At 44.8% G+C, this 25,716-nt stretch overlaps 1 protein-coding gene across 2 annotated transcripts; it reads right to left on the bottom strand.

The window, feature by feature from the left end:
- Positions 1–2,614: 2,614 nt before the first annotated feature.
- On the bottom strand, positions 2,615–24,953 carry spata4 (spermatogenesis associated 4). Of its 2 annotated transcripts, XM_078215453.1 has the most exons (6): positions 24,630–24,953; positions 15,256–15,385; positions 11,425–11,543; positions 10,177–10,397; positions 5,444–5,557; positions 2,615–2,981 (listed from the first exon to the last, which is right to left on the bottom strand). In XM_078215453.1, exons 1-6 carry the CDS (start codon positions 24,917–24,919, stop codon positions 2,857–2,859), a joined length of 999 nt encoding a protein of 332 aa, XP_078071579.1. In that variant the 5' UTR covers positions 24,920–24,953; the 3' UTR covers positions 2,615–2,856. The 2 variants fall into 2 exon arrangements, with proteins under 2 accessions (XP_078071579.1, XP_078071580.1); XM_078215454.1 differs by lacking the exon at positions 5,444–5,557 and having other exon boundaries at positions 2,616–2,981; positions 24,630–24,893.
- Positions 24,954–25,716: the final 763 nt, after the last annotated feature.

The raw sequence follows: 25,716 nt of genomic DNA, 5'->3' as shown, positions 1-25,716 counted from the left end.
TGCTAAATTGCCCCTTAATGTCAGGGGGATTGGGAGGGTAAATATGTGGGGTTACGGGGATAGGACAGGACTTGGGTGGGATTGTTGTTGGTGCAGGCTCGATGGGCCAAATGGCCTCCTTCTGCACTGTAGAGTGTATGATTCTATGATTCATTATAGCACTAAGCAAAATAAAGTGGGATTGCTTTTCATTTTTTTTTAAACACAAACACTGATTCTGTTTACACCAAGGGGCAGAAATTGTGATCACTGCTTGCTTGTGGTTTGCCCTCTGAGAATTCACAGAAATGATTCATTGAATGAGATAAACACTGGTCTGTTTGCTTGATGAAGTTTGTCGTTATGTGCTACCTTTTTAGGGGAAGCAGTAGGACTGTTAACATGGTAACCTACACACAAGTTATTGGCATGTGTGTCAATATGAGGGCTACCATCTCTCACTACATGCGAACCCAAAACACTTGTGGGTCTTTTTGACCTCATGACTGTTAACGAACAGCTTGCCTAATGGATTGCAAAGCATTGCACCATTTGCTTGCTCGTTGCCAAGTTAAACCTTGCTCAAGGCAATGGACAACTTAATTGCTCACCTCATATAGAGAATTAACATTCACTTTTTAATAAATGTATCAGTTAGGTAGATTTTGCGTTCATTAACATAGCATATTATCAAAATCAATAAACATATATATATATATATATATATGTAATATAAATGTATGTATATATATATATACACACACCATAAAACTCCTACAGTGCAGAAGAAAACCATTTGACCCATTACGTCTGCACCGACTCTCTGAAAGAGCATCTTAACCAGGTTCCCCTCCCCCGCCCTATCCCTGTAAACCCACGCATTTACCTTGGCCGACCCCCTAACCCGCACATCTTTGGACTGTGGGAGGAAACCAGAGCACCCGGAGGAAACCCACACAGACACTGGGAGAACATGTAAACTCCACACAGTCACCCAAGGCCGGAATCGAAGCTGGATTCCTGGCGCTGTGAGGCAGCAGTGCTAACCACACACACAGTGAAATACTAGGATATAAATTAAGGTTGTTTGAAGGAAATTTTAGGCTGGTACCAGGCTTGAAATTAAAATAACTTAACAAATAATGCTGCCTACATTGAAATCCGAAAGAATCATAGAATCCTTACAATGCAGAAGGAGGCCATTCGGCCCATCGGGTCTGCACCAACCACAATCCCACCCAGGCCCTATTCCCGTAACCCCACATATTTACCCTGCTAATTCCCTGAAGCTAGTGTCAATTTAGCATGGCCAATCAACCTAACCCGCACACTTTTGGACTGTGGGAGGAAACCAGAGCACCTGGAGGAATCCCACACAGACACGAGGAGAATGTGCAAACTCCACACAGACAGTGACCCGAGGCTGGAATTGAACCTGTGTCCCTGGCGCTGTGAGGCAGCAGTGCTAACCACTGTGCTGCCCATATGCACTCAATTAAAATGATGTTCATCCTAAGGCACAGAAGAGCTGATTTCTCAACCATCTTTATCCAGGAACAAAGGATAAATGTGAGTGACGGGAATAGGGCAGGGGCAGTGGGCCTAGGTAAGGTGCTCATTCGGAGAGTCGGCGCAGACTTGATGAACCGAATGGCCTCCTTCTGCATTGTAAGGATTCTATGGACCTGGAACTTGCTGCCCGTAATGGGTGTGGAAGCAGCATTGTTTAATGACTTCAAAAGGAAACTTGGATGGACATTAGAAGGAAATAAACTTTTCTGGACTACAGGATTGGAGAAGAGAAAGGGACTGAATTGATTTGCTCAACAGAGAGCTGCCATGGACTCGCTGGATTGAATGGCCTCCTTCTGTTCCGTAAATGACAATGATTCTAAATGGGGTTGTGCTAGGGTCCTCTGTGAACCCAGAATCTGCAGGGATCTCGAGAGCAAAATGAAGTTAGTTTTGGCAAAAATAACATGCATCTTCTTAAGATTCTAAGTTAAGTTTAAGTTAATTTATTTATGTCACAACCAGGCTTACATTAACACTGCAATGAAGTCACTGTGAAAATCCCCTAGTTGTCACACTCCAGCACTCCGGGTACACCGAGGGAGAATTTAGCATGGCCAGTGCACCTAACCAGCTCGTCTTTCAGACTGTGGGAAGAAACCGGAGCTCCTGGAGGAAACCCATGCAGACACGGGCAGAATGTGCAGACTCCGCACAGACAGTGACCCAAGCCGTGAGATGAACCCAAGTCCCTGACATTGTGAGGCAGTAGTGCTAACCACTGTGCCACCCTGCCACCCATGTTCTGTCCCTCCCTCCGCACACTCCACATACGCATTGGCTGCCTCTGAACATACAATACTCAGTGCCATCAGACTCCCGACTACTAACCTGAAACCTTGCTGGATTGGATAGATAGGTATCGAATGAGGATAGGATTGTGCCCCTTTGCTTAAGGGGCTGATCGAAATACAATGTCCAGGTTCAAGTACGAAAGTTGCCTTCTTGGATGAGGTAGTAAAGGTGGAGGGTGTATTGACAGAATACAAAATCAAAACTCCAGCTGTTCAGTAAGGGGAGAAAAAACTTAAATACATTTTAAAAAGACTGCCAGGCATCATGTGCTGGAAAGAGTTTTATTTATTCAAAAATAATAAGAAAGACCTAGCTTTAGCAGGGGCTAAAATCGCAGCAACTCCGCCACGTCAGGCTTAGGAAAATTGTTGACATAATTTAACTGAGTAACATATAGTTAAAGGTATTCCAGAGTAATATGTTCAAAATACATCTTTAAAAAGAAAAATTGCAGTTTAGTTTTATTATTGAACTGAACATCAGCATCATTAACTCTATTTCAGACCCTCTTTACTGTCCAAAGCTGCACCTGTGAGGGTTTGCAGACAATGAATGGGAATCTCTAACCACCTGTTTGACATTGATCTCCTTGAAGTGAACATTGCTCTTACTCCTGATTTCCGAGGTGGTGGATTCTGAAATAGAAGGCAATAAAGTAAATGGGAAAAATAATGTAGCAGTCCCAAATAATAACACACTTGTTACTAAATAGCCATGGCCAGGCTTAAAAGTTACTCTTTTCACTATTTCACGATATTTTTTATTCATTTGTGGGACATGGGCGTCGCTGGCTTGCCAGCATTTATTGCCTATCCCTAGTTGCCCGAGGGCAGCTAAGAGTCAACCACATTGCTGTGGCTCTAAGGTAAAGTTAATTTATTTGTGTCACAAGTAGGCTTACATTAACACTGCAATGAAGTTACTGTGAAAATCGTCCAGTCGCCACACTCCGGCGCCTGTTCGGGTACACTGAGGGAGAATTTAATATGCCTAAGCACCTAACCAGTACGTCCCTGATTTAAAATTCCTTTCAGTAAAACGTTACTAGCCCAAAGAAAGTCTGGAAGGGAATGACAAGTGGAACAAAGGAAAGATGAATCAAAGAACAAAGAACAGTACAGCACAGGAAACAGGCCCTCCAAGCCTGTGCCGCTCATTGGTCCAAATAGACCATTCGTTTGTATCCCTCCATTCCCAGACTGCTCATGTGACTATCCAGGTAAGTCTTAAACGATGCCAGCGTGCCTGCCTCCACCACCCTACTTGGCAGCACATTCCAGGCCCCCACCACTCTCGGTGTAAAAAAACGTCCCTCTGATATCTGAGTTATACCTCGCCCCTCTCACCTTGAGCCCGTGACCCCTCTGTTCCCACTGTTCACCCTATCTGTACCCTTCATAATTTTGTATACCTCTATTAGGTCTCCCCTCATTCTCCGTCTTTCCAGGGAGAACAACCCCAGTTTACCCAATCTCTCCTCATAGCTAAGACCCTCCATACCAGGCAACATCCTGGTAAACCTTCTCTGCACTCTCTCTAAAGCCTCCATGCCCTTCTGGTAGTGCGGCGACCAGAACTGGACGCAGTACTCCAAATGTGGCCTAACCAGCGTTCTATACAACTGCAACATCAGACTCCAGCTTTTATACTCTATACCCCGTCCTATAAAGGCAAGCATACCATATGCCTTCTTCACCACCTTCTCCGCCTGTGCTGCCACCTTCAAGGATTTGTGGACTTGCACACCTAGGTCCCTCTGTGTTTCTATACTCTTGATGGCTCTGCCATTTATTGTATAACTCCCCCCTACATTAGTTCTTCCAAAATGCATCACTTCGCATTTATCTGGATTAAATTCCATCTGCCATTTCTCTGCCCAATTTTCCAGCCTATCTATATCCTGCTGTATTGTCCAACGATGTTCATCGCTATCCGCAAGTCCAGCCATCTTCGTGTCATCGCAAACTTGCTGATAACACCAGTTACACCTTCTTCCAAATCATTTATATAGATCACAAATAGCAGAGGTCCCAGTACAGAGCCCTGCGGAACACCACTGGTCACAGATCTCCAGCCGGAAAAAGACCCTTCAACTGCTACCTTCTGTCTCCTGTGGCCAAGCCAGTTCTCTACCCATCTCGCCACCTCTCCTTGTATCCCATGAGCCTTAACCTTCTTAACCAACCTGCCATGAGGGACTTTGTCAAATACATTACTGAAATCCATATAGACAACATCCACGGCCCTTCCTTCGTCAACCGTTTTTGTCACTTCCTCAAAAAACTCCACCAAATTTGTAAGGCATGACCTCCCTCTTATAAAACCATGCTGTCTGTCACTAATGAGATTGTTCCGTTCTAAATGCGCATACATCCTGTCTCTAAGAATCCTCTCCAACAACTTCCCTACCACGGACGTCAAGCTCACTGGCCTTTAATTATCCGGGTTATCCCTGCTACCCTTCTTAAATAACGGTACCACATTCACTATCCTCCATTCCTCAGGGACCTCACCTGTGTCCAATGAAGAGACAAAGATTTCCGTCAGAGATGTTCAGAGAGGGCACAAATATCTCAGTGAAGGTACATATGTCACTGATTCCAGCAAGAAACCTCACCTTAATAGGTGCCAGAATAAACCATACAGAATATTCATAGAAACATAGAAGATAGGAGCAGGAGGAGGCCATTTGGCCTGCTCTGCCATTCATCACAATCATGGCTGATCATCCAACTCAATAGCCTAATCCTATTGAGTTATTCTGCAAATTGCTGCTTGATATAACAGGTAGATCAATTATAAGGCATAGGCTGTTTGGATTATAAAGGAAATTTGATCAGGCTTGGTTCGAATGGTCCTCAAAATCAAACAGGCGGCCAACACAACACTCTATGCTCGTTCAAGAAGAATAGAAATACCAGGAAGCTGGCTACCATGCAACCCAGCTAAAGGCCAGGGTTTCAGAACAAACGGGAAAATTGGAGTGAATCAAAGGATCAATTTAAAATGACATGAATACCAAAATAATGAGGGACAAGGTTTTATTGTCGTAAAGAAAGATTTTTGGAGAGATTGAAATAGGAGAGTTTGACCTTACTTAATTCAGCCGTATCTGTTTTCTTGCTGTCAGGGTACAAGCACTCATACTGATACTGAGGGAGTGGAAGTCTTGTTGCTCGCTCTCCCAATGTGGGTTTCAAATTGTAACGCTCTTTTAAAAAAAGTGAGACTTCGAATCAATAAAGATATGCATGCACTAAACATTTGTAAACCGTGCTATCAAACTTTGAGAAACATTGCTTCAATTTTTGCCTTTATTTGGGAGAAAAACTTCAATCAAAGGAATTTAAGATAATCTTCACCAAAGAAAATCTTAGAATCATAGAATCCCGAGAGTGCAAAACGAGGCCATTCGGCCCATCGAGTCTGCACCAACTCTCCGACAGAGCATCTTACTCAGACTCACCCCCTGCCCACTCCTGTAATGCCACACATTTACTCCGCTAATTTCCCTAACCTACACATCTTGGCCAAATTGACCATCTGTTCTCTGGAATCAAGAGATACTTATTAAATTGAAAAGATTTGTTGAATGTAACATGACATGTGTTCAGAAAAAAAACTCAAGGCTCCTGATTCTGGAGCCTGGATTCTATGACATAGACACATAGGAATGTACAGGACAAGATGAAATAATAACTGCATACCGTCTGTCAGGTTGCAGAGTGTAGAAAATGATCTTACTGTTGTGACATCGCAAGGGTGCAGCTGATGATACTGTTGGGAAATGAGGTCCAATGAAACATCTACGAGCTGGTACAAGCCGGCAAAGTAACCGGTTGTACTGACCTATTAGATCACAATGAGTTTTTTGAAGGGGTAACCAAGAAGTAGATGAGAGCAGTGCAGTTGATGCTGTCTACATGGACTTAAGCAAGGCCTTTGACAAGGTACCACATGGTAGGTTGTTGCATAAAGTTAAATCTCACGGGATCCAGGGTGAGGTATCTAAATGAATACAAAATTGGCTTCTGTCGGTGATTGTAGAGAGTTGTTTTTCAAACTGGAGGCCTGTAACCAGCGGTGTGCCTCAGGGATCAGTGCTGGACCCACTGTTATTTGTCATATATATTAACGATTTGGATGAGAATATAGGACGCATGGTTAATAAGTTTGCAGATGACACCAAGATTGGTGGCATAGTGGACAGTGAAGAAAGTTATCTCCAATTGCAACGGGATCTTGATCAATTGGGCCAGTGGGCTGACGAATGGAGTTTAATTTAGACAAATGCGAGGTGATGCATTTTGGTAGATTGAACCAGGGCAGGACTTACTCAGTTAATGGTAGGGCGTTGGGGAGAGTTACAGAACAAAGAGATCAAGGGGTACATGTTCATAGCTCCTTGAAAGTGGAGTCACAGGTGGACAGAGTGGTGAAGAAGGCATTCGGCATGCTTGGTTTCATTGGTCAGAACATTGAATGCAGGAGTTGGGCATGTCTTGTTGAAGTTGTACAAGACATTGGTAAGGCCACACTTGGAATACTGTGTACAGTTCTGGTCACTCTATTATAGAAAGGATATTATTAAACTAGAAAGAGTGCAGAAAAGATTGACTAGGATGCTCCCGGGACTTGATGGATTGTGTTATAAGGAGAGGCTGAATAGACTGGGACTTTTTTCTCTGGAGTGTAGGAGGCTGAGGGGTGACCTTATAGAGGTCTATAAAATAATGAGGGACATAGACAAGGTAGATAGTCAATATCTTTTCCCAAAGGTAGGGGAGTCTAAAACTAAAGGACATAGGTTTAAGGTGAGTGGGGAGAAATACAAAAGTGTCCAGAGGGGCAATTTTTTCACACAGAGGGTGGTGAGTGTCTGGAACGAGCTGCCAGAGGTAGTAGTAGAGGCGGGTACAATTTTATCTTTTAAAAAGCATTTAGATAGTTACATGGGTACGATGGATATAGAGGGATATGGGCCAAATGCGGGCAGCTGGGATTAGCTTAGGGGTTTTTTAAAAAAAAGGGCGGCATGGATAAGCTGGGCCGAAGGGCCTGTTTCCATGCTGTAAACCTCTATGACTCTATGACCAACTTAGCTGTATATCAGCATACAGAAAACCTCAATGTTCTCACACTGGCTCTGATTTTAACAAGAGATGGGATAGAATCATAGAATTCCTACAGTGCAGAAGGAGGCCATTTAGCCCATCGAGTCTGCACCGACCACAATCCAATTAACCTAACCTGCACATCTTTGGACTGTGGAATGAAACCGGAGCATCCGGACCGGAGGAAACCCATGCAGATATGGGGAGAACGTGCAAACTCCGCACAGTGACCCAAACCGGGAATCGAACCCTGGTCTCTGGCGCTGTGAGGTAGCAGTGCTAACCACTGTGCTACCATGCCAGACTAAATGGGGGGCTTATATGTCAAGGGAGAGGTTTTAAGGGAGAGGTTTTAAGTCCCAGGCTTAACCTCCGAAAATTGACTAAACCAGGACGCAGACCTCATGAAAAAATATTTGGCACTCACCTGATGAAGGAGCAGCGCTCCAAAAGCTTGTGCTACCAAATAAACCTGTTGGACTTTAACCTGATGTTGTGAGACGACTTACTAAATCACTTGTGTTTGACATCATTGTTCAAGCATAAAAAGGTGGCCCACAATTTTTACTGAACGCAGCATGCTTCAAACAGGGTCAGAACCTATACTGAACAAAGATTATAGCAGGTTCCTACTAAATCTAGTGTCCGCTAGTAATTAATTAACATGGATCCAACAATTCTGAATGTGTTATATCTCTGCTAAAATAGCATTCAAAGCAATCGCGTACGATCATTTTAAACATTCTACCGCTAATGTAAGACTTCTAAAGCTTGTTTATGGCACGTACGTGTTTAATTGCAAACCACATCTTCCCATCCTGGTTTTAATGATGGATATATTAGTAGCAAGCGATAACAATATGCTGTCAGGATCATGACCTGTGACCACACTTTGACTGAATGTAATTAAATCAGTTTGAATTCCAGAAGATTGGAAAATAATTCAGCCGAGACTAATTGCTGAATTAAGATGAAAAAAGATGAAAATGTTGGAAATCAGAGATATTCCCAGGTTCCATATTCTGAAAATCTCTCCCTGAACCTAACCACCATTCGACCTCTCGCTCCTCCTTTTAAGATGCTCCTCAGAATCAAATTGTGATATAGAATGACATAGACATAGAATGACATAGACATAGAATCCATACAGTGCAGAAGGAGGCCATTTGGCCCATCAAGTCGGCACCGACCACAATCCCACCCAGGCCCTATCCCCATAACCCTATGCATTTACCCTAGCTAGTCCCCCTAACACTAAGAAGCAATTTAGCATGGCCAATCCACCTAACCTGCGCATCTTTGGACTTCCTCTTTGGTTCTATATCAATTTTTGCTTGATAATGCTCCTGTGATTGCTTTTTGGGACATTTTATGACATTGAAGGCATTACATAAATGCAAGTTTTCATTGTTAAGTATCAGGATGGCTCTGGCTATGAATGTCTCCCAAAAATATTAACGTACCTTTTCCCATTGAGATGCAGAGAGATGGCCTCCTTCTATACCAAACATCTTTCCCCATTTTTATGCTGATGCACCAATTTATTTCCAAAGTCCAAAGATGTGCGGGTTAGGTTGATTGGCCAGGTTAAAAAAATTGCCTCTTAGAGTCCTGGGATGTGTAGGTTAGAGGGATTAGCGGGTAAAGTATGTGGGGGTAGGGCCTGGGTGGGATTGTGGTCGGTGCAGACTCGATGGGCCGAATGGCCTCCTTCTGCACTGTAGGGTTTCTATGATTTCTAACACTTTCTGCCCTAACGAATAAATTCTGATTAATTAATAACTTCTAACCAACAACCAAGGTCAAATTAAGGAATTGAAACCAAATCAAGATCAGTCCTAAGCTATACTGCAATAAGAACATAAGAACTAGGAGCAGGAGTAGGCCATCTAGCCCCTCAAGCCTGCTCCGCCATTCAATAAGATCATGGCTGATCTGATAGTGGGTTCAGTTCCACTTACCCGCCCGCTCCCCATAACCCTTAATTCCCTTAATGGTTAAAAATCTATCTATCTGTGACTTAAACACATTTAACGAGGTAGCCTCTCCTGCTTCATTGGGCAGAGAATTCCAAAGATTCACTACCCTCTGGGAGAAGAAGTTCCTCCTCAACTCTGTTCTAAATTGACTCCCCCGTATTTTGAGGCTATGCCCCCTCGTTCTTGTTTCCATTGTAAGTGGAAATAACCTCGCTGCTTCTACCCTGTCTAGCCCCTTCATTATCTTATATGTCTCTAGAAGATCTCCCCTCAACCTTCTAAACTCCAATGAGTACAGGCCCAGTCAACTCAATCTCTCCTCATAAGCTAACCCCCTCATCTCTGGAATCAACCTGGTGAACCTTCTCTGTACCCCCTCCAAAGCTAATATATCCTTTCTTAAATAAGGGGACCAAAATTGTACACAGTACTCTAGGTGCGGCCTCACCAGTACCCTGTACAGTTGCAGCATGACCCCCCTGCTTTTATACTCCATCCCTCTCGCGATAAAGACCAACATTCCATTTGCCTTCTTGACCACCTACTGCACCTGCAAACTGAGTTTTTGTCATTTACATGAAACAAATTAAGATAGGTACTGATAGAAACCTAGATTAAGATATAAACTCAATGAAAATTAAATTCTGTTATTTATTATTACATATTGGACTACTTTCCACTTAAAATATTTTGAATTCATGGAATCAGATAAATTTGAGTTCTGTCTGTTGACTCACTTGGATGTTCTAGTCTTGCGAGTTGCCTGTGTCGCACATGCATGTTGATAATAGCCAGAGCTTTTTGGTTGACTGTGTAGATATCAGGGTCTTCCAACAACTCAGTTAATCTCAGGTTGGTTCGAATAGCATTGGTGGCAGTTGCCCTTGCGATCAAAGGCAGCTTCAACTGGTAGCCTTCGTCCATAAAGTTCATTTCATCATCAAGGATGAGCTTTGCTCTAAAAGTAAATGAAATAATGTCTTTAGGACACGGTGAGGTAACAGGAAAATGAAGAAGTGCTTTTAATGGGCTGAAAGGCCTTTTCGAGGTGCTGCCCTAATCCATGTTGGAAACAGGAAAGTTACACCTCCCTCCCAAGCATTTTCTTTACTTCAACCTCACCCCCTGCCCCCTCCCCGCACCAGCTCCCCCCCCACCTTCTCTCACCATTTGGGAGAGAGAGGCAATATTTATTTCGATCATTGCAACCACGTTAAACATGCTTGATTGGAGAGTCATCCAGACTTGAAACGTTGGCTCTGTTCTCTCTCCACAGATGCTGTCAGACCTTTCCAGCATTTTCTGCATTTGTGCAATATCTAGTTGGTCACCGAATAGGGGTCAGGAGTAAAAGCCCTGCCTACCTCTTCTCCATCTCTCTCTCTCTCTCTCTCTCTCTTTTGACTACGTCAATTGGCTCAGTAGAGAACAGAGATCGGTCGAGCCTGGACCTTCCTATTCCCTACACATCAATGCAGCAAAATTTACCCAATAAGCCCCAAAGAATACACAACTTACACTTTAATGTCTCGCTTGCAGACATTTTGCATGCAGCCTGTGCTATCAGCAATGGACTGAGTAATTAGCAACAACACTTCTTACATCTGCACATCTCCAGTGAAATGGCAGTATGTCTTTAGTCAGTTATACTTAAAGTTTAAAGATTTTTTTTGAAGTTTATTTATTAGTCACAAGTAAGGCTTACATTAACACTGCAATGAAGTTATTATGAAATTCCCCGAGTCGCCACAGTCCGGCGCCTGTACAGGTCAATGCACCTAACCAGCATGTCTTTCAGAATTTGGGAGGAAACCGGAGCACCCGGAGTAAACCCACACAGACACGGGGAGAACGTGCAGACTCCACACAGACAGTGACTCAAGCTGGGAATCGAACCCGGGTCCCTGGCGCTGTGAGGCAGCAGTGCTAACCACTGTGCTACCGTGCCGCCCTCTCATACTATCATGCAGAATGAAAATACTTACTGCCTATTTGTCAGCAAAGTGTATATGTGTTGTATCAGATACTCTGCTCCCCCAGGCTTGGAATGCATTGTAGCATAAATTAATTCCTTGGGAATATTCAACTTCTTCCTGAAAAAAAACTTGAAAGGAAAAGTACAGTAAAAGTAATTAATTCATAAGAACATGCTGCCAAAAGCCACACAACTCTTGAGATGTGTCAATCAGGGTTATTTGTCAACTACACTGGGCAGCATACTGGCACAGTGGTTAGCACTGCTGCCTCACAGCGCCAGGGACTCGGGTTTAATCCCGGCCTCGGGTAATTGTCTATGTGGAGTTCTCCCCGTGTCTGCATGGATTTCCTCCGGGTGCTCCAGTTGTTTTCTCCCACAGTCCAAAGATCTGCAGGTTAGGTGGATTGGCCATGCTAAATTGTCTTTAGTGTCCCAAGATATCAATAGGTTAAGGGGATTAGTGGGGCAAAATACGTGGGCTTACGGGGATGGGGCCTGGGTAAGAGTCGGTGCAGGCTTGATGGGCTGAATGGCCTTCTTCTGCACCATAGTGATTCTAGGGATTCTACAGTCTCATCTGTAATGTTTAAATGATATTATTCTCCCATTCTCAAAAGGCTAATGGAAAGGGTTTTTCCTTGGCCATGATCTTGGTCACTTCATATCAAATCTCCCCACAGTTTTCTATCCTCCAAGGAGATTAAGCCCAGCTTCTCCAGCCTAACCTTTGTAACTAAAATTTACCATCCTTGGAATCATTCTGCTAAATCTCTTCTGCACTAGTCTCAAGGACCCTCAAGTTCTTCTGAAAGTGTGAGACCTAAATACTCTAGCTGGAGCTTAACAAGAACTTTATATATGTTCAGCATAACTTTGCTGATTTTGTACTGTAATAATGGTGTGCTGTTACCATATATATTTATGTTTAAGGGACTGTTCAGTTTTTTTCTATAGGCAGTCAGTATGTCTGGGGGGAATGCAGCACAGATGCTGAGGGAGCAGGATAATTACTCATTTTAGCCATGTAGTATTTACTTAGGAGAGAGCTAATGGACTTTTGTTTACAAAAAGAAAAGGTCCCCTGGGGTTTTTGATTGAGGAAATGGAAAGCGGCTTTAGATATGCAGGTTCATGTGATAATGTGGTTAATGGGAGGAGCTAGGTTTGTAGCAGAGAAAAACAACTTTCAGTTCAGGCTGGGGTTTGTTTAAAGACAGAGGTCTGCAAGCTGCTCTCTTCACAGAATCTCGCTAAAAGCTTCAAGGCTGCTCACACTTATTATAGCAAGTATGTTTATGGTTGCGAACTGTATTTAAAGTATTTTTTGCATTTGTAAGAAGAATGTTGCCTATTTGGAACTGAAACAGTGGTAAGTTAGAAATTAAAGCTTTTTTTAATGTTTAAATATTGTTCAACTGTTAATACTTAAGCTGCTTCATTTGTTTTTGTTAAACTGTGTAAAGTAAAGTTTGTTCTACTGTAAAAGATCCCTGATTGGTCAGCGGAATAACTCCTTGAGTGAAGCATCCCTATTCTCATATTTCTGCCAAAATATAAAAATTGTTGGGGTCTAGTCTGGCTTCCTAATGTAATTTGGAATTCTGGTTCAGGGCCCTAACAGTATTCAATGCCTCTATTTACAGAGTCTAAAATCACATATGCTTGACTAACTATTTTCTCAATGTATGTGGCCCTAACATCAATTGCAAGTGCACCCCAAGGTCCCTCTGCTCCTTCACACAGTTTTTAGAACCATACTCTTACATTTATATTGCCTACCCCCATCATTTCTGCCTCACACTCTGTATTAAATTACAACTGCCACTTATCTGTCCATTCTGCTAGCCTACCTATGTCCTGTTGCAGGAAATTTGCATCATCCTCACTATTTACCGAGCCTCCAAATTTGCCACCTTCGGCAAGCTGTGAAATTTTACTCTGCATATCAAGTCATTTACGTACAGCAAAAAAAGCAGTGGTTCCATCACTGACCCTTGGAGAACACCACTCTCCAGACTGAAAAACAACTATCCACCACGATGCTTTCAGTCCTTTAGCCATTCTTTAATCCAATTGTACATTGGCTCTCCCATTCCATGAGCCACAATTTTGTTCACCAGCCTTTTATGTGGTACCTAATCGAGCGCTTTCTTAAAATCCACATGGACAACATCCATTCCATTCCCTTCATCAACCTTCTATTTACTTCATCAAAAAATTCAATTGGGTCAGTCAAGCAGTCATTTGGACAGGTAGTCTTCTGAATGCTCCTGCTGTCGTGCCTTAGTCATGGTCTTAGAATCACAGAATCCCAACAGTACAGAAGGAGGCCATTTGGCCCATTGGGTCTGTGCCGACCACAATCCCACCCAGGCCCTATTCCCGTAACCCTCATTTACCCTGTTAATCCCTCTGACATTAGGGTCAATTTAGCATGGCTAATCAACCTAACCTGCACATCTTTGGACTGTGGGAGGAAATCAGAGCACCCGGAGTAAACCCACGAAGACACAGGGAAAAAGTGCAAACTCCACACAGATAGCCCGGAATTGAACCCAGGTCCCTGGCACCGTGAGACAGCAGTGCTAACCACTGTGCCACCGTACCGCCCTTGAAATGTCTTGTTCTATCAGCGTAGCTCACTTTCCTGTGGTATATTCTTCTCTCCAAACGTTTAATACATGTGTAAATTACTCTTAACATTTGGAAGCAAAAGGATCTATTTTAGCAGACATATCTAAATCAAGTTATTTCAAAGTAAAACTATTAAATGCACGATAAAACAGCCTCGCTGCTTGGAATTTGAATACATAAATGATTAACACAAGCTGCATTGGGGATAAAGAACAAGCCCATTTAAAACAGGTTCTGCTTAAAGGCTCTGGACTTTAAAATTCTAAAGATTTCACTAAATAACGATCACTGATTGCAGCCTACACCTGGAAACATCGTTTGTGCCAGTTATTTATTTATTAATTAATGAGATGTGGGTGTCGCTGGCTGGGCCAGGGTATATTGGCCATCCCGAATTGCCCTTGAACTGAGTGACTTGCTGGGCCATTTCAGAGGGCAGTTAAGAGTCAAACACATTGCTGTGGATCTTGAGTCACATATAGGCCAGACCAGGTAATGAGCCAGATGAGTTTTTATGACAATCAAAGTGGTTTCATGGTCATTAGAAGACTTTTTGTTCCAGATTTTTAATATAGAGTCATAGAGTTTTACAGAAAATGTCACCATCTGCCATGAGAAATTACTTGTCCAGTGACCATTCCACTATGCAACCGCCTCAACTAAGGTGCAACTGTTGTTGTTGTGACTAAGTTAATTGGGTTGGGAAGGACTACAAACATAGAAACTAGAAGCACGGGTAGGCCATTCAGCCCTTCAAGTCTGCTCAGCCATTCATATTGATCATGGCTGATCATCAAATTCAATATCCTGATCCCACCTCCCCCCACCCCCCCGTATCCCCAGATCCCGATAGCTCCAAGAGCTATATCTAATTTCTTCTTGAAATCATACAATGTTTTGACCTTAACTGTTTTCTGTGGTAGTGATTTTCGCAGTTCACCATTCTCAGGGTGAAGAAGTTTCTCCTCACCTCAGTTCTAAAAGGTTTATTCCTTATCCTCAAACTATGATTCCCTAGTTCTGGATTCCCCCACCATCGGGAACATTCTTTGATCTAAGTGCTGATGAGGGTAGATTGTGAGAATACATAACACGCTTCGCTACATTAACTCTGCAAAAGGAATACAAATGTACACATAGGAGGTATTGTTTAATCTGATGCAGAGTCACTCGAAAAGAAGATCTCTCAAGACCGTTTACTCACATGCTCCAGTTGTGACCAGTTCTTCAGCTTGGAAGGGAAGGAGACTCCATTGTTAAAAATTTTTACGTCAATATCTTGAGGGTAGTACCAGGCGAAGATTTCAGCCACAAGATAACCATTACAAAAGGCTCTGTGAAATACAACGGAGAGAGCAATTTCTGACAGGATCAATTAAGAACCTTTTCTCTGAATGTTTTCCATTTGTCATGGGTTCTCAGTTGCTGTGCTCATCAGCCTGTGACTTTCTGCACATTTGCTTAGTGGACGGACAACTGCAGAGTGCAAATAGGGAAAATTCCAGCCTGTGTGTACTGGAGCGATTACAAACAGCAAAGCTTTGACATATTAACATGAACTGATGAATAATTCGAGTACTAGACTCTGAACTATATCTTCTCATCACTTTGGGATGCACTGCAAGAACTCACCAGCCTGATACAGACTCCTACCCCAGCCTGGTAGAGATGCCTATCCCAGCCTGGTACAGACTCCTATTGCAACCTGATACAGACTCCTACCCCAGCCTGGTAGAGATGCCTACCTCAGCCTGGTACAGATCCCACCCCAGTTTGCGGACTGTCCCTGAATGCTGCATTTTACACACACCATTGTTCTGTAGATATTAAACCCTGAGCTGCATTTGCACTCACTGATTTGACTAAGATACCTTTGAAAACAGAACAAGGTTTTATCACCAGTCTCGTCTGCCTGCTATTCTCCTTGGCCTTGCCGAGTGAAGCCAAGCACACACGCACACACTGTAGTTTATAACCCCCTCCCTCCATTGCCGAATGCTGCAGTGCTGGGGGATGGGTCTTCTCTCCACTACTGCCCATTCTCAGTACCAGCAGTTCCTCGAAGTCTGTCCCCGGCCTTGTTACTAGTGGGGATTCTCGGACTCTCTCCTCCCAGCTTTTGCCAAGTTGGAGGTGGCAGTAGCTGAGGAGCTGCCAGAGATAAATGCCCTGCTGGGCCCCGTCATTTTTTCTTATTCAGCTTCTTGTCTCCGACATTATGGAGGATACCGAAAGAGTCAGACTGATCGAGATTGGCGATGGCGCAACCGATAATCTCCTGCAAGGCAGCAACAGAACTGGGCAGAATAACCGCTCCTCCACCTCCAATCACAGGTTCCCTCCCTCCCACCATTGTTGCTTCTCCAATCATAGATTGGGCCTTTGGAACAGCAGCAGGGGTGGGTGGGAGGGAACCTGTGAGTGGAGGTGCAGAAGGAGCGGGCAGGAGGGAACCTGTGACTGGAGGAGCAATAAGAGTGGGGGTGGGGAAGGGACCTGTGAGCAGGAGCGGGCAGGAGGGAAAGTGTGAGTGGAGGAGCAGTAGGACAGCACGGTGGCACAGTGGTTAGTACTGCTGCCTCACAGCGCCAGGGACCCAGGTTCGATTCCCGGTTTGGGTCACTGTCTGTGAGGAGTCTGCACTTTCTCCCGTGTCTGCGTGGGTTTCCTCCAGGTGCTCCAGTTTACTCCCACAGTCCAAAGATGTGCTGGTTAGATGCATTGGCCATGCTAAATTCTCCCTCAGTGTACCCGAACAGGTGCCGGAGTATGGCGACTAGGGGATTTTCACAGTAGCTTCATTGTAGTGTGAATATAAACCTACTTGTGACACTAATAAATTAACTTTAACTTTTGGTGCTGGAGGGAAGGAACCTGTGAGCGGAGGAACTGCAGCAGCAAGCAGGGGGAGACAGACAGACAGAATCTTTTCTGATTTGATATGCTTTATTATTGTCACATGTATTGGGATACAGTGAAGAGGAGATTGAGTGTTAGTGCATAATTATGGCACGGGTGAGAAATGGGTACCAGGCATAGTTTGAGCAAAAACAGGTCCAATTTCTTACACAGCCCAAACCGAAGATGAACTAGTCTGATGACACCATGCTGACCAATTATTGTCATATTGAAACAATTTCTCCGAATCATCTTCCAAAGTACCAACTTCTGTCGTCCCTAGTGTTGTGAATAATAGTATTAAAGATGTATTTGCCCAATGATCTAACTTATTATTGTCACACGCATTGGTATACAGTGAAAAGTATTGTTTCTTGCGCGCAATACAGACAAAACATAACATTCATAGAGTACATGGGGAGAAGGAGAGGGTGTAGGATATAGTGTTAGTCATAGCTAGGGTGTGGAGAAAGATCAGCTTAATATAAGGTAGGTCCATTCAAAAGCAGGGAAGAAGCTGTTCTTGAGTCTGTTGATAATAAGAACATAAGAACTAGGAGCAGGAGTAGGCCATCTGGCCCCTCAAGCCTGCTCCGCCATTCAATAAGATCACGGTTGATCTTTTTGTGGACTCAGCTCCACTTACCCGCCCGCTCACCATAACCCTTAATTCCTTTATTGTTCAAAAATTTATCTATCCTTGCCTTAAAAATATTCAATGAGGTAGCCGCAACTGCTTCTCTGGGCAGGGAATTCCACAGATTCACAACCCTTTGTGTGAAGAAGTTCCTCCTCAACTCAGCTCTAAATCTCGTATTTTGAGGCTATGCCCCCTAGTTCTAGTTTCACCTGCCAGTGGAAACAACTTCCCTGTTTCTATCTTACCTATTCCCTTCATAATGTTAAATGTTTCTATAAGATCTCCCCTCATTCTTTTGAATTCCAATGAGTGTAGCCCCAGTCTACTCAGTCTCTCCTCATAAGCTAACCCTCTCAACTCCGGAATCAACCTCGTGAATCTCCTCTCCACCCCCTCCAGTGCCGGTATATTCTTTCTCAAGTAAGGAGACCAAAACTGTACACAGTACTCCAGGTGTGGCCTCACCAGCACCTTATACAGCTGCAATATAACCTCGCTGTTTTTAAACTCCATCCCTCTAGCAATAAAGGACAAAATTCCATTTGCCTTCTTAATTACCTGCTGCACCTGCAAACCAACTCCTTGAGATTCCTGCACAAGGACACCCAGGTCCCTCTGCACAGCAGCATGCTGCAATTTTTTACCATTTAAATAATAGTCCATTTTACTGTTATTCCTACCAAAATGGATGACCTCACATTTACCAACATTGCACTCCATCTGCCAGACCCTCGCCCATTCACTATCTATATCCCTTTGCGGTCTTTCAGCGTTCTCTGCACACTTTGCTCTGCCACCCATCTTAGTGTCATCTGTGAATTTTGACACACTACACTTGGTCCCCAGCTCCAAATCATCTATGTAAATCGTAAACAATTGCAAACACAACACTGATCCCTGAGGAACACCACTAGTCACTGATCGCCAACCAGAGAAACATCCATTTACCCCCCACTCTTTGCTTTCTGTTAGTTAACCAATCCTCTATCCATGCCAATACATTACCCATAACACCATGCACCTTTATCTTATGTAGCAGTCTTTGGCACCTTGTCAAATGCCGCCTTCTGGAAATCCAGATACACCACATCCACAGGTTCCCCATTGTCCACTGCACATAGAACATAGAACATTACAGCACAGTACAGGCCCTTCGGCCCTCGATGTTGCACCGACCAGTGAAACCAATCTAAAGCCCATCTAACCTACACTATTCCAATATCATCCATATGTTTATCCAATGACCATTTAAATGCCCTTAATGTTGGCGAGTCCACTACTGCTGCAGGCAGGGCATTCCACGCCCTTACCACTCTCTGAATGAAGAACCCACCTCTGACATCTATCCTATATCTATCACCCCTCAATTTAAAGCTATGTCCCCTCGTGCTAGCTATCACCATCCGAGGAAAACGGCTCTCACTATCCACCCTATCTAATCCTCTGATCATCTTGTATGCCTCTATTAAGTCACCTCTTAACCTTCTTCTCTCTAACGAAAACAACCTCAAGTCCCTCAGCCTTTCCTCAAAAGACCTTCCTACCATACGAGGCAAACATGTAATGTTCTCAAAGAATTCCACTAAATTAGTCAAACATAACTTTCCCTTCATGAACCCATGCTGCATCTTACCAATGGGACAATTTATATCCAGATGTCTTGTTATTTCTTCCTTGATGATAGATTCAAGCATTTCCCCTACTACAAAAGTTAAGCTAACTGGCCTATAGTTACCCACCTTTTGTCTACCTCCTTTTTTAAAGTGATCTCAGACTTTTGTATCTTTTTCCCAACAGAAGAAAGTGGAAGATAGAATGTCTGGAGTCCTTGATTGTGTTGGCTGCTTTTCCGAGGCAGCAGGAAGTGTAGACAGAGTCAATGGATGGGAGGCTGGTTTGCGTGATCTACTGGGCTACTTTCACAACCCTTTGTAGTTTCTTGCAGTCTTGATCAGAGCAGGAGCCATACCAAGCTGTGATGTATCCGGAAAGAATGCTTTCTATGGTGCATCTGCAAAATTGGCCAAATTTCCTTAGCCTCCTGAAAAAGTAGAGGCGTTAGTGGGCTTTCTTAACTACAGTGTCAGCGTGGAGGGACCAGGACAGGTTGTTGGCGATCTGGACACCTAGAAACTTGAAGCCCGCAACCATTTCCACTTCATCACAGTTTTGTAGACAAGGGCATGTCCTCCACTACACTTTCTGAAATCGATGACTATCGCCTTCATTTTATTGACATTGAGGGAGAGATTATTGTTGTCGCACCAGTTCACCAGATTCTCTATTTCTTTCCTTCACTCTGTCTCGTTATTGTTTGAAGATCCAACTCACTACGGTGGTGCCCATGAGCAAACTTGGAAATTGAGTCGGAGTGGAATTTGGCCGCACAGTCATAGGTGTATAAGGAAATAGTAGGGGGCTGAGGACACAGCCTTGCGGGGCACCGGTGTTGAGGATAATCATGGAGGAGATGTAATTGCCTATTCTTACTGATTGCGGTCTGTGGGTTAGGAAGTCTCGTATCCAGTCGCAGAGCAAGAAGCTGAGCCCCAGCCACGGCGTTTGGAAATGGGTTTTGTTGAGGTAATGGTGTTGAAGGTTGAGCTGTAGTCAATGAATAGCGTCTCACATAAGTGTCTTTGTTACCCAAGTGTTCCAGAGTTGAGTGTAAGGCCAGGGAGATGGTGTCTGCTGGATGGGAGGCTGGTTTGTGTGATGGACCAGGCTTCATTCACAACCCTTTGTAGTTTCTTGCGGTCTTGGACAGAGCAGGAGCCATACCAAGCTGTGATACAACCAGAAAGAATGCTTTCTATGGTGCATCTGTAAAAGTTGGTGAGAGTCGTAGCTGACGTGCCAAATTTCCTTCGTCTTCTGAGAAAATAATGGGGTTGATGGGCTTTCTTAACTATAGCATCGGCATGGGGGGGGACCAGGACAGGTTGTTGGTGATCTGGACACCTAAAAACGTGAAACTTCCGACCATTTCTATTTCATCCCCATTGATGTAGAAAGGGGCATGTCCTCCACTACGCTTCCTGAAGTCGATGACTATCTCCTTCATTTTATTGACATTAAGGGAGAGATTATTATTGTTGTACCAGTTCCCCAGATTCTCTACCTCTTTCCTGTACTCCGTCTCGTCATTGTTTGAGATCCGACCCACTATGGTGGTGTCATCAGCAAACTTGAAAATTGAGTTGGAGGGGAATTTGGGCCACACAGTCATAGGTGTATAAAGAGTATAATAAAGGGCTGAGAACACAGCCTTGCGCGGCACCAGTGTTGAGGATAATCGTGGAGGAGGTGTTGTTGCCTATCCTTACTGATTGCGTTCTGTAGGCTAAGAAGTTCGCAGTCGCAGGAGGAGGAGCTGAGCCCCAGACCACAGAATTTGAGATGAGTTTCGTCGGAAAAATGGTGTTGATGGCTGAGCTGTGGTCGATAAATAGGAGTCTGACATATGTGTCTTTGTTATCTAGGTGTTCCATGATTGAGTGCAGGGCCAGGGAGATGGCGTCTGCTGTGGACCAGTTGCAGCGGTAGGTGAACTGTAGTGAATCCAGGCAATCTGGGAAGCCGGGATGATTTGTGCCATGACTAGCCTTTCGAAGCACTTCATAATGATGGATGTCAGAGTCATCAGATGATAGTCATTAAGACACGCTGCTTGGCTTTTCTTTAGTACAGGGGTGATGGTCGTCTTCTTGAAGCAGATAGTGACCTCAGATTGTTGTAAAGAGAGGTTGGAGATGTCTGTGAATACCCATCGCCAGCTGGTCCACACAGGATCTGAGTGCTCGTCCGGGCACCCCATCCGGGCCAGTCGCTTTCCTTGGGTTGACCTTCGAGAAAGCTGCTCTGACATCTGCAATAGTGACCCCAGATACAGGTTCATCCAGGGCTTCCAGGGTGGAGGGCATGCTCTCACTGATCTCTTGCTCAAAATGAGCATAGAATGCATTGAGCTCATCAGGGAGGGGTGCGTTGTTGCTGGCGATTTTACATGTCTTCATCTTGCCGCCTGTTATTTCTTGCAGACCTTGCCATAGTTGGCGGGGGCTCGTGTGGCCAGCCTGTGACTCTAGCTTGGTCCGAAACTATCTTTTGGCATCTTTGATCCACTGTTGTGGATCCAGGCAGTCTGGGAGGCCGGAATTGATTCGTGCCATGACAAACCTTTTGATACATTTCATAATGATGAATGTCAGAGCCACCAGGTGGTAGTCATTAAGACACGCTGCCTGGTTTTTCTTTGGTACAAGGATGATGGTCATTTTCTTGAAGCAGGTAGGGACCTCAGATCGGTGTAATCTGTGATTGCGGTTGCAGCTCCCATACTCACTGCTGCTTCAATCAAACTCTACATTATTTTTCCATTATCCCTGAGGTACTTTAAATTTTTCGGCTATGTTTGGACTTTGGAGGAGTCAGAAGTCGGGGACATATTTAGAATGGCGGAATTCCAAAATCCAAATGCCACCAAACAGCAGTCATTTCTCGTCCTGCTTTAAGGTCTCATCTAAAAGATGGCATCTCCACCAATACAACACTCCCTCAGTACGGCACTCGACTGTCAACTTTGAATCTTGTACTTGAGCACTGAAGTGGCATTTAAATATAGACGAGCAGGCAAGAATACCGCCAACTGAGCCATGGCTCACACTCAACAATGACGCAATTGGTTATGTGTGGCAAAATGGGCAGGGACATTTACTTGATAGAATGAAGGCACTCTTTGTGCTGATAATGAAAATTCACTCGATTTGAATAAAAAGCTTTACAAATGTTATCAGCTAATTAAAATAATACATCAGTGTTGATTCCATAGATGAAGCAGATAGAAATCATAGAAACCCTACAGCACAGAAAGAGGCCATTCGGCCCATCGAGTCTGCACCAACCACAATCCCACCCAGGCCCTACCCCCATATCCCTACATATTTACCCACTAATCCCTCTAACCTACGCATCTTAGGACACCACGGGCAATTTTAGCATGGCCAATCAACCTAAACCGCATATCTTTGGACTTGAAGAGGTCTACACCCGGCACGGTGGCACAATGGTTAGCACTGCTGCCTCACAGCGCCAGGGACCCGGGTTCGATTCCCAGCTTGGGCCACTGTCTGTGTGGAGTTTGCACGTTCTGTGGGGTTTCCTCCAAGTGCTCTGGCTTCCTCCCACAATCCAAAGATGTGCAGGTTAGGTGAATTGGCCATACTAAATTTCTCCCTCAGTGTACAGATGCCAGAGCGTGGCGACGCAGGGATTTTCACAGTAACTTCATCGCAGTGTGATGAAGCCTACTTGTGACTAATAAATAAACTTTACTTTACAGCATTTCAGTCTAACTCCAGTCGGCAGGCAGGCCACTGTACGAACTTAAGACTCAAGGAAGGAGTAGTTATAATGTTGCTACAAAACTTGAATCTGAAACAAGGACTTGGTCATTTAAAAAGATTAGAAAGCAGTTACGAAGATGACAGATGCTGAAATTATAGACAGATTTCAAAGAAATGGTGTGTTTATTCATTGAGTACTATTGAGCCCATCAGGTGTAAGCTTTTCAACTCAGAAGAGTTCAATATTATACTATCCTATGAATATAAACAAGTCACAATGCCAGACTCTTCACAAATGTTGTATTTATATTCCCAGGCCTGCATTTACACATGGACAGTTTCGTAGATTTTTTCTCGAGTGAGAAGTTTTAATTCTGTTCAAGTTTTTGCTGACAAAATAACTGAAAATCCTATTAATTTGACCATAAATGTTTGATGGGTGTCTGCAAGTTATATTAAGGTGCTGCGTAGGAAACATAATTGTTCCCAAATTTTTGTTTGACACAATCTCTGATGATCTATTTTGGAAGTGTCAACGTTTACCTGAAGTCCCTGTTACACCTGTGGGTAGCGCTGTGATTGGTATTTAATATTTAAATATGTCGTACTAACACCTATCCCCTATACAGTATCAACATTCTCCCCACTCACATAATGACTTTCTCCCCCTCTATAGTTCCCCCTCTATACTTACCCCCTCTCCTCCGTCTATAGTTACCCCTTCTCCCCTCTACAGATACCCTCCTATAATTACCCTTCCCCTCAATAGATACCCCCTCTCTCCCCACTATAGTTACACCCTCACTCTCTCTATAGTTCCTCTTTCCTCCACGATAGTTACCCCCTCCCCATAATTACCCCTTTCCTCTCTATAGATAGCCCTCTCTCCATATAGTTACACACTCCACCCTCTCTATAGTTACCCCCTCTCTCCCTCTATCCACACACTGTCTGTGTGGAGTTTGCACATTCTCCTCATGCCTGCATGGGTTTCCTCCGGGTGCTCCGGTTTCCTCCCACAGTCCAAAGATGTGCGGGTTAGGTTGATTGGCCATGCTAAAAATTGCCCTTAGTGTCCTGAGATGCGTAGGTTAGAGGGATTAGTGGGTAAATATGTAGGGATGTGGGGGTAGGGCCTGATGGGATTGTGGTCGGTGCAGACTCGATGGGCCGAATGGCCTCTTTCTGTACTGTACGGTTTCTATGATTCTGTAGTTCCCTTCCCCCTCTATAGTTGCCCCCTCCCTCTCCTCTAGTTACCCCTTTCCCCTCTATAGTTCCACCTCCATAGTTACCTCCTCTCTTCTATAGCTACCCCTTTCCCCTCTATAGTTCCACCTCTATAGTTACCTCCTCTCTTCTATAGCTACCCCTTTCCCCTCTATAGTCTCACCTCTATAGTTACCCCCCTCTCCCCTAGTTACCCCTTTCCCCTCCACAGTTCCACCTCGTTACCCCCTCTCCTTTATAGCTACCTTTCTGCTTTGTAGTTCCACCTCCATAGTTACCTCTTCTCCTCTATAGTTACCCCCTCCCCTCCTCTCCCCTATAGTTACCCCCTCTATAGTTCCCTTCCCCCTCTATAGTCACCCCTTTCCCCTCTATAGTTCCTCCTCTATAGTTACCCCCTCACCCCTCCTCTAGTTACCAATCATTCCCTGTTTGCAGCCCCTCCTGCCCCAGGCCGGCACTCACGTCTTGATGTTTTTGAAGGGGAATCTCAGGTCCAGGCTCTGCAGCCACTTGATGACCTCCCGGGCGAGGCCGGCTCTGGCCGGGACCGGGGCGAAGGCGGTGTGTCTGTCGGCGGCGGGCCTGGCTTCGGGAGTGCGGGTGGGGGGCTCTGGAATCCAGCACTGAGAGGTGTCGGAGGGCAGCGCCAGCATCGGGGAGGAGAGCCCCCAACGCATACCGGGCATCTCCATCGGGACTGGGGGCGAAGGCAGTGCCCATGGCGACCGGGGGGAGGAGTCTCGGGTGCCCATGGCGACCGGGGGGGAGGGAGCCAGTTGTCCCCATGGCGACAGGGGTCGGGGCTGGCGCCTCCTCGGGTTTGGGGATGGAGCTTGGTGTCTCCATGGCGACAGGGGGCGGTGCCTGAGGGTCGAGGTGTACCCATGGGGGCGGAGCTTGGTGTTGCTATTGGAATGGGGCGGAGCCTTCTGTCTCCAGTGCGGCAGGGGGTGGGGTCCTGCCGCTTCCTCGGGACCGTGGGCGGGGCCTCGCGTCTCCATGGCGACAAGGCGCGGGGTCCCGCTGCCTCCTCGGAACCGTGGGCGGAGCCTTGCGTCCGCTCGGCTAGTGACGTCAGGGCCTTTGATTGACGGTTGTGGGCAGCAAGGGGTGGAGTCAGAGGAAAGGGAAGCCCAACGGCAGAAAAATGAAAGCAAAATACTGAGGATGCTGGGTACCTGAAATAAAATACCAGAAAGTGCTGGAAAATCTCAGCAGGTCTGACAGCATCTGTGGAGAGAGAAGCAGAGTTAAAGTTTTGATTCCAATGTGACTTTGGAAGAGAAATATGTTGAGGCATGCTGTCCAAGCTTTCCTCTTGTTCTCTTAAGGACAGACTCAAGGGAACAACAATTTATACCGCATGAGAAGAGAGTGCCACTTGGTTGGCAAGTGGGCTCTGCTTAGTAGAGCGGTTGCCATGGAGAAGGCACCAGAAACAATTAACTGCCAAGCTTTTGTTGCAGTTCAAACCACATAGGTCAACTCTAATTAAGGAAACCCACGCAGACATGTGGAGAACGTGCAAACTCCACACAGTCACCCGAAG

Source organism: Mustelus asterias, chromosome 6 (assembly GCF_964213995.1).
Source record: "Mustelus asterias chromosome 6, sMusAst1.hap1.1, whole genome shotgun sequence".
NCBI classification, from domain to species: Eukaryota; Metazoa; Chordata; class Chondrichthyes; order Carcharhiniformes; family Triakidae; genus Mustelus; species Mustelus asterias.
This window is presented reverse-complemented; position numbering and strand designations above follow the sequence as displayed.